Here is a 10,727-nt window from a genome sequence, read left to right on the forward strand (position 1 = left end):
TAACTGGGCTGAAATTATAAAGAAGTTATAATAACTGGGCTGACATTATAAAGATGTTATAATAACTGGGCTGACATGATAAAAACATTATAATAACTGGGCTGACATTATAAAGACGTTATAATAACTGGGCTGACATTATAAAGACGTTATAATGAGAGGGCTGCCATTATAAATACGTTATAATAACTGGGCTGACATTATAAACACATTATAATAACTGGGCTGACATTATAAAGACATTATAATAACTGGGCTGACATTATAAAGACGTTATAATAACTGGGCTGACATTATAAAGAAGTTATAATAACTGGGCTGACATTATAAAGAAGTTATAATAACTGGGCTGACATTATAAAGAAGTTATAATAACTGGACTGACATTATAAAGACATTATAATAACTGGGCTGACATTATAAAGACATTATAATAACTGGGCTGAAATTATAAAGAAGTTATAATAACTGGGCTGACATTATAAAGACGTTATAATAACTGGGCTGACATTATAAAGAAGTTATAATGACTGGGCTGACATTATAAAGACGTTATAATAACTGGGCTGACATTATAAAGACATTATAATAACTGGGCTGACATTATAAAGACGTTATAATAACTTGGTTGACATGATAAAGACGTTATAATCACTGGGCTGACATTATAAAGAAGTTATAATAACTGGGCTGACATTATAAAGACATAATAACTGGGCTGACATGATAAAGACATTATAATAACTGGGCTGACATTATAAAGACGTTAGAATAACTGGGCAGACATAAAGATGTTGTAATAACTGGGCTGACATTATAAAGAAGTTATAATAACTGGGCTGACATAAAGATGTTATAATAACTGGGCTGACATTATAAAGAAGTTATAATAACTGGGCTGACATAAAGATGTTATAATAACTGGGCTGACATAAAGATGTTATAATAACTGGGCTGACATTTTAAAGAAGTTATAATAACTAGGCTGACTTAAAGATGTTATAATAACTGGGCTGACATTATAAAGAAGTTATAATAACTGGGCTGACATTTTAAAGAAGTTATAATAACTGGGCTGACATTTGAAAGAAGTTATAATAACTGGGCTGACATTATAAAGAAGTTATAATAACTGGGCTGACATTATAAAGGCGTTATAATAACCGGGCTGACATAAAAACATTATAATAACTGGGCTGACATTATAAAGAAGTTATAATAACTGGGCTGACATTATAAAGACGTTATAATGAGAGGGCTGCCATTATAAATACGTTATAATAACTGGGCTGACATTATAAACACATTATAATAACTGGGCTGACATTATAAAGACATTATAATAACTGGGCTGACATTATAAAGACGTTATAATAACTGGGCTGACATTATAAAGAAGTTATAATAACTGGGCTGACATTATAAAGAAGTTATAATAACTGGGCTGACATTATAAAGACATTATAATAACTGGGCTGACATTATAAATACGTTATAATAACTGGGCTGACATTATAAATACGTTATAATAACTGGGCTGACATTATAAAGAAGTTATAATAACTGGGCTGACATTATAAAGACATTATAATAACTGGGCTGACATTATAAAGAAGTTATAATAACTGGGCTGACATGATAAAGAAGTTATAATAACTGGGCTGACATGATAAAGAAGTTATAATAACTGGGCTGACATTATAAAGAAGTTATAATAACTGGGCTGACATTATAAAGATGTTATAATAACTGGGCTGACATTATAAAGACGTTATAATAACTAGGCTGACATTATAAAGACATTATAATAACCGGGCTGACATTATAAATACGTTATAATAACTGGGCTGACATTATAAAGAAGTTATAATAACTGGGCTGACATTATAAAGACATTATAATAACTGGGCTGACATGATAAAGAAGTTATAATAACTGGGCTGACATAATAAAGACATTATAATAACTGGGCTGACATGATAAAGACGTTATAATAACTGGGCTGACATTATAAAGAAGTTATAATAACTGGGCTGACATTATAAAGAAGTTATAATAACTGGGCTGACATTATAAAGAAGTTATAATAACTGGGCTGACATTATAAAGACATTATAATAACTGGGCTGACATTATAAAGACATTATAATAACTGGGCTGAAATTATAAAGAAGTTATAATAACTGGGCTGACATTATAAAGACATAATAACTGGGCTGACATGATAAAGACATTATAATAACTGGGCTGACATTATAAAGACATTACAATAACTGGGCTGACATAAAGATGTTGTAATAACTGGGCTGACATTATAAAGAAGTTATAATAACTGGGCTGACATAAAGATGTTATAATAACTGGGCTGACATTATAAAGAAGTTATAATAACTGGGCTGACATAAAGATGTTATAATAACTGGGCTGACATAAAGATGTTATAATAACTGGGCTGACATTTTAAAGAAGTTATAATAACTGGGCTGACTTAAAGATGTTATAATAACTGGGCTGACATTATAAAGAAGTTATAATAACTGGGCTGACATTTTAAAGAAGTTATAATAACTGGGCTGACATTTTAAAGAAGTTATAATAACTGGGCTGACATTATAAAGAAGTTATAATAACTGGGCTGACATTATAAAGACATTATAATAACTGGGCTGACATTATAAAGACGTTATAATAACTGGGCTGACATTATAAAGACATTATAATAACTGGGCTGACATGATAAAGACGTTATAATAACTGGGCTGACATTATAAAAACATTATAATAACTGGGCTGACATTATAAAGAAGTTATAATAACTGGGCTGACATTATAAAGGCGTTATAATAACCGGGCTGACATAAAAACATTATAATAACTGGGCTGACATTATAAAGAAGTTATAATAACTGGGCTGACATTATAAAGATGTCATAATAACTGGGCTGACATGATAAAAACATTATAATAACTGGGTTGACATTATAAAGAAGTTATAATAACTGGGCTGACATTATAAAGACGTTATAATGAGAGGGCTGCCATTATAAATACGTTATAATAACTGGGCTGACATTATAAAGAAGTTATAATAACTGGGCTGACATAAAGATGTTATAATAACTGGGCTGACATTATAAAGAAGTTATAATAACTGGGCTGACATAAAGATGTTATAAAAACTGGAATGACATAAAGATGTTATAATAACTGGGCTGACATTTTAAAGAAGTTATAATAACTGGGCTGACTTAAAGATGTTATAATAACTGGGCTGACATTATAAAGAAGTTATAATAACTGGGCTGACATTTTAAAGAAGTTATAATAACTGGGCTGACATTTTAAAGAAGTTATAATAACTGGGCTGACATTATAAAGAAGTTATAATAACTGGGCTGACATTATAAAAACATTATAGTAACTGGGCTGACATTATAAAGAAGTTATAATAACTGGGCTGACATTATAAAGACGTTATAATAACTGGGCTGACATAAAGATGTTATAATAACTGGGCTGACATAAAGATGTTATAATAACTGGGCTGACATTTTAAAGAAGTTATAATAACTGGGCTGACTTAAAGATGTTATAATAACTGGGCTGACATTATAAAGAAGTTATAATAACTGGGCTGACATTTTAAAGAAGTTATAATAACTGGGCTGACATTTTAAAGAAGTTATAATAACTGGGCTGACATTATAAAGAAGTTATAATAACTGGGCTGACATTATAAAAACATTATAGTAACTGGGCTGACATTATAAAGAAGTTATAATAACTGGGCTGACATGATAAAGACGTTATAATAACTGGGCTGACATAAAGATGTTATAATAACTGGGCTGACATTATAAAGACATTATAATAACTTGGCTGACATAAAGATGTTATAATAACTGGGCTGACATTATAAAGACATTATAATAACTTGGCTGACATAAAGATGTTATAATAACTGGGCTGACATTATAAAGAAGTTATAATAACTGGGCTGACATTTTAAAGAAGTTATAATAACTGGGCTGACATTTTAAAGAAGTTATAATAACTGGGCTGACATTATAAAGAAGTTATAATAACTGGGCTGACATTATAAAAACATTCTAGTAACTGGGCTGACATTATAAAGAAGTTATAATAACTGGGCTGACATTATAAAGACATTATAATAACTGGGCTGACATTATAAAGAAGTTATAATAACTGGGCTGACATAAAGATGTTATAATAACTGGGCTGACATTATAAAGAAGTTATAATAACTGGGCTGACATTATAAAGAAGTTATAATAACTGGGCTGACATTATAAAGGCGTTATAGCAGAATATGAGGAACTGAATAAAACTTAAACAAACATTTGTTGTACAGTAAAATGTCAAGCCAGGTAAAAGTAATCCAGTATGTCGAACCACCCACCCATCCATCCTCCCACCCACACACCCAACCCATCCATCCAGGCACCCATCCAGTCTGAAGCAAATGCTGCCAGGCATTGCCCAGAGCCTTACATTTGGCTTGTATTCAAAATATAAGGCTCTGACACAGCCAATACTGAAGCTAGCTGTGTACACCAGTGAGTCAAGTGGAATGGTTGGTGATGGTGCACACATAGAAATAGAATTACTGGAACGGGCATAGCCCCTCAGACCACAGAACTAGATTATATTTCTATGCCTCATACCCCTTCACCCATCACCCATATTGACTTGAATGGGAATTTCTATGTGAGAATGGTATTCCTTGACTACAGCTCAACGGTCAACATCATAGTTCCCTCAAAGTTCATTACTAAGCTAAGGACCCAGGGACTAAACACCTCCCTCTGCAACTGGATCCTGGACTTCCTGACGGGCCGCCGCCAGGTGGTAAAGGTAGGTAACAACACATCCGCCACGCTGATCCTCAAGACGGGAGCCCCTCAGGGGTACGTGCTCAGCCCCCTTCTGTACTCCCTGTTCACTCATGACTGCACGGCCAGGCACAACTCCAACACCATCATTAAGTTTGCCAATGACACAACAGTGGTAGGCCTGATCACCGACAACAACGAGACAGCCTATAGGGAGGAGGTCAGAGACCTGGCCGTGTGGTGCAAGGACAACAACCTCTCCCTCAACGTGATCAAGACAAAGGAGATGATTGTGGACTACAGGAATAGAAGGACCAAGCATGCCCCCATTCTCATCGACGGGGCTGTAGTGGAGCAGGTTGAGAGCTTCAAGTTCCTTGGTGTCGACATCACCACCAAACTAACATGGTCCAAACACACCAAGACAGTCGTGAAGAGGGCACGACAAAACCTATTCCCCCTCAGGAGACTGAAAAGAGTTGGCATGGGTCCTCAGATCCTCAAAAGGTTTTACAGCTGCACCATCAAGAGCATCCTGACTGGTTGCATCACTGCCTGTTATGGCAACTGCTCGGCCTCCGACCGCAAGGCACTACAGAGGGTAGTGCGTACGGCCCAGTACATCACTGGGGCTAAGCATCCTGCTATCCAGGACCTCTATACCAGGCGATTTCAGAGGAATGCACTAAAAATTGTCAAAGACTCCAGCCACCCTAGTCATAGACTGTTCTCTCTGCTACCATACAGCAAGCGGTACCGGAGCGCCATGTCTAGGTCCAAGAGGCTTCTAAACAGCTTCTAACCCCAAGCCATAAATAAAATAAAATAAAATGTATTTATATAGCCCTTCTTACATCAGCTGATATTTCAAAGTGCTGTACAGAAACGCAGCCTAAAACCCCAAACAGCAAGCAATGCAGGTGTAGAAGCACGGTGGCTAGGAAAAACTCCCTAGAAAGGCCAAAACCTAGGAAGAAACCTAGAGAGGAACCAGGCTATGAGGGGTGGCCAGTCCTCTTCTGGCTGTGCCGGGTGGAGATTATAACAGAACATAAGACTCCTGAACATCTAATCAAATGGCTACCCAGACTATCTGACAGGGACATGACTCTGTCCCCTGTTGTGACGCACTTAAATAATGAAATAACAATTAAATGACAAAGTGGCTGGGTCTAAGATAATAGGTCATCACTGTAAAAAATGATCTAGTTGTATCAACTAATTATTATTAACTAACTGGTTCCACCGCCTTTTTTGTTTTTGTTTACTCAACTTCGGTTACCTGAACAACAACAAAAAATTGTTGGCCCAATCTCCAACTTGAGAAAACGTAGGCAAAAATTCCGTTAACTTAAAATTAGGTGTTTGCTCAACTTGTCTCATTCACCTAGAAATTATTATTTGAGCATCTTACCTAAAAAATGCAGTGGAACACACCGTGCTTACACACACAGTGCTTTTAACATACTCCTTCCTAATATGGAGTTTGCTCTCAGAAAAGCCTCAATTCGTCTGAGCATGGACTTTCCAATGATCCTCCAAGTAATCATTAAATGGAAGTGGTGGAAAGCGGTTCTGAAAGAGAGGTTCATATCATGTCCATCTAAAGAAGATTGATGCCACTTTTAAATGTTTTCTGAATATGTTTGTTTGCCTGTGCTTCATAGTCTATTCACTGAAGGCCCGATCAACTAGCCTGTGAACCAGACAATGTGGTCCAACTGGCCAGAGCCAGGTAACAGATAAATGTGTCTTAAAGGCTTAAAGACGTTTTTTTCTCAATATCAAATCATTCTTGGGTAACAATATAGTACTTACTGTGATTGTTTTAAATTAAAATGGTGAAAAAGAAACAAAAATAGCTTCTTAGCAAAGAGCAATTTCTCAAGCAAGAATTTTGCTATAGGACTGTCTGGGAGGGGTCTGAGTGGGAAGGGGAAAACAGAAAATGTGCTGTTATTGGCAGAGAGGTTTGGAACTCTCTTTCTTATTGGTCCATTAAGTAATTCATTGACTGGTGATGTCAACAGGCAGGCCCAAATTTCATCCCACCAAAACAGACTGAAATTTCAAGCAGTTTTTTAAAACAGCTCTTACACTAAAAGAGCATGATCATAAGTGTGGAAATAAACTGAGTGTATAAAACATTAGGAACATCTTCCTAATATTGAATTGCCCCCCCCCCCCCCCCCCCACATCCCCCCCAGGGTATGGACTCTACAAGGTGTTGAAGGCCCATCTTGACTCCAATGCTTCCCACAGTTGTGTCAAATTGGCTGGATGACTTTTGGGTGGTGGACATTCTTGATGCACACAGGAAACTGTTTAGCATGAAAAACCAAGCAACGTTGCAGTTCTTGACACAAACCGGTGTGCCTGGCACCTACTACAGTACATACTGTTCAAAGGCACTTAAATATTTTTTCTTGCCCATTCTTCCTCTGAATGGCACACAATCCATGTCTCAATTGTCTCAAGACTTAAAAATAATTATTTAACCTGTGTACCCCCCTTCATCTACACTGATTGAAGTGGATTTAACAAGTGACATCAATAAGATATCATGGCTTCCACCTGGATTCACCTGGTCAGTTTATGTCATGTAAAGAGCAGGTGTTCTTACTGTTTTATACCCTCAGAGTATATATAAATCACTGGGCCTTTAAGGTTCAATTACAGGTGTAAAAAAACGGCCTGTTCTTTTCTATTGTTTCTCATTTCTGCAACGTCCCATTGAGTGTACAGATGCTATGAATTAGCACCTACTGTATATTGTATTAACACTATGACAAACATCAAATCTTCTAAAGTGATTAAGTGGTGATTTCCGTCTGTGCTCCAGTGGCACGTACACCATATATAATTATCTCAAGACCATGATTATCCAGATCAGCCAGGCTGTACTGGTTCTGCACATCTGTTGTGTCAAGTTTTGGCTGAGGACCAAAGATTCGTTCATTGTTCTGCATGCCTATACTTTCCTTGGCTTATAGGCCCACAAACAAGCCTGCGTGCCAGTCTTTTTATGCTCTTCTGCCATTCGTTACAAGTTCATTGCCAGGCCAATTATTATTCTCGTTTACACGTGGACCGCGATAATCCACAATGTTGTATAGAGACAGTGTTGTATAGAGACAATACAAATAATAGTTGACAGTATTTTCTCAACCAAATCAATTTGTCAACACAGAACACACCAACTCGCAACTGGTCAAAATATAGCCAGGACATATAGGTTTAACTATAGGCCTATAGGTGCGCTAACATTCAGCACCATGTACAGCACAGGGCTATTGCCTATGGTCCAATTGAGCAGTGATGTGTTGTGGCGCGAAAAGCAGGACAACGTGAAGGCGTATGTATCTATCTCGGACAGTACCTGTTCTGGGCCCTGGAAGCAGATACGACAGCGCAGGCTGCTTGCGGTGCTGGTGAGTGACACGGTGTCCATGCCCACTTGGAGTTTGGGGTCCTTCTCCTCAAAGCCCAGGCTCCCAGGTCGAGGTTCCGTCCCGTAATACTCCTCCTCGTCATCCCGGGAGGAGCAGTCCACAAAGGGAGGCCAGCCGCAGCCGCCCATCCCTAGACCCCGCATGCTGGACCGTCTATCTGCGTCGGATCTGTCGGGCTGTCTCGAATCGTCTCGCATAAAAACCAGCACTTTCAGTTCGTTGAAAAACATTCGGATCCGATATTTGAACATTTTTGGCTACATGAATTCTTCAGAAGGGAATGAAACCTATTTGACAATAATGTGGTCTCAATCAAATACAAAATATGCCCTTGATTTAGAAATGTTATTATTGTTATTATTAATATTACTGTTGTTATTGGTATTATTATTATTGGTATTATTTTTTTTTAGCCAATTATTGTACTACATGAACTATGGCTAATTTTCACCAATACATCTTCTGAATAACATTACCGATAAGCTTAACAAACGTGTAGGTTAGGCCTACCCTACTGTAAATGTGCTTGCTGTCAAATGGTAAGAAATAAAGGACCGCGTCTTGGTTGTTGTCTCTCTGATGGCATGTGTGTCTAAAACAATGCGGATGGGAGATTGTTCTCTTGAGAAGCTCGAGACATTCTCAATATTCATTAGCGAACAACTCTGCGAATGCAGTCTAGTTAGATGTTTCCTCCACCCCTACCACCACAAATGCGTGACAGGCCTATAACGTACAATGTCAGAGTCCATTGCTTGCACTATCGATCTAAATTCTACACATCGTCAAATGCATTGCACTTGGGGTTTGCAGCAAAAATCCATGTTTTGCTACCCAAAGCAGAAGACAGCCAGAGTATGACTAGCGGAAGAGAGAGCAACATAGAGCCATAATAAAATGTAGAACGGGGTGACGTAGAGCCATAATAGAATGTAGAACGAGGTGTGAAAAACAACAACATTCCATTACCAGCCACACAGTCATATCTGAGACTGTTGTCAAGAATCATAATCCAAAAGGGTGCCGAAAGACGATGTAATGGAAGTTAGGTGAAGACGTGTGATTATATCGTCTTTTTATTGTTCTTAAGTAGCATCCCAGCGGTCAGATCATGATAATTATTTTATATTCTATTCCTCGGTAATGTTTCGGATTGATCCATCAAGAATGATCCACCCCATTGCACCCGACGTCCACACAGAGTGGATCCAATTTACAATCCAGTGAATTTGCGTGTTAAGTAGCTGTAAAAACAGCCACCCAAAACAGCGATACATCTCATCTTCATTCGATACCCATCAGCATTTCTCTTCTGTGTCTTTTATCTTTGCGTTAAAATATGGTTGATCGAAATTTCAGAATAACAGACCAGAATTCAAAACAACACTTGCTGCAATCTTTTAATTACAGACGCATAGATAGAGATGTCTACACATCCGAGAGGGCAATTACAGGAGTAATGCCGTTGATATGGTAGGCTAGCCTCTCAGATGGTGACGATGAGGATGATAGCCTACTGCTCGATTTCGCTGCCTGATTTCTCCTCGAAATGGTCGACTTTGATAGTGAATCAACGCAGCACCTATACGTCCGGAATTAATTATAGCCTTCTAGAATGAAAAACTGTATGACACTGCTAAAATGTTCCCATTTTCTACTCTACAGTTATTAGTCTGTTTCCTCTGTATGATATGGATGCACCCTCTCTGTATTCTTGTAGTTAGGGATGGGGAGGGCAGATTCCGTTCGGCTGTTGTAGTGACAGGAGACGCTGTCGCTGTCCAAGGTGCTGATCTCGCCTAGTGACGTATACAGTCACAGTGCCACATGGACTACTACACGCCCGGGAAATATAAAGGATGATGCCTGTCTGAGCGTTTCTTTCTTTCTTTCTTTCATTCTTTCTTTCTTTCTCTGTAATATTACTGCACTGTCGGAAACTAGAAGCACAAGCATTTCGCTACATTCGCATTAACATCTGCTAACCATGTGTATGTGATAAATACAATTTGATTTGATTTGAGATTCATAGTGTCATGGTGACGGAAAAACTACTGAGAAAGCCACACACACACACACCCTCAATTATTGGTGGTTGTTTGACCACTGGCCGGCCCCCACATTCAACATTCTGAACCCATAGCAATGCCCTGCCGCCCTGCACAGAATTGATCGGAATGGATTTTTCACACATACTCTTTGCACTTGTACATTTTTCAACATGGAGCTTGGCTTGAGATGCAGTGCCATGGGTAGGCTAATATGTGGAGTCTCCATAAATGGTGGAGGAAGCTGATACTGTATTGGAACTGTGTCAGATATTTATGATATGTGGATGTTAATTTTACATACCATGATGACCATAATTCTCATTGCCTCTCACAGATCATATTAGCTCTGGTCCAGGTAGTTCCTCCAT

The 10,727-nt window shown here is 38.0% G+C and overlaps 1 protein-coding gene across 1 annotated transcript in view; it reads right to left on the reverse strand.

Annotated features, from left to right (window-relative positions):
- LOC139557694 (E3 ubiquitin-protein ligase MARCHF9-like) overlaps positions 1-10,138 on the reverse strand; it is a 123,347-nt gene extending 113,209 nt beyond the window's left edge. The window contains exon 1 of the mRNA XM_071372790.1: positions 8,236-10,138. Coding sequence (XP_071228891.1) covers positions 8,236-8,559 — 324 coding nt within the window. The 5' untranslated portion in view covers positions 8,560-10,138. The remainder of the gene's footprint in view (positions 1-8,235) is intronic.
- Positions 10,139-10,727: the final 589 nt, after the last annotated feature.

This window comes from Salvelinus alpinus, chromosome 28, assembly GCF_045679555.1.
Source record: "Salvelinus alpinus chromosome 28, SLU_Salpinus.1, whole genome shotgun sequence".
In the NCBI taxonomy this organism is placed as follows: Eukaryota; Metazoa; Chordata; class Actinopteri; order Salmoniformes; family Salmonidae; genus Salvelinus; species Salvelinus alpinus.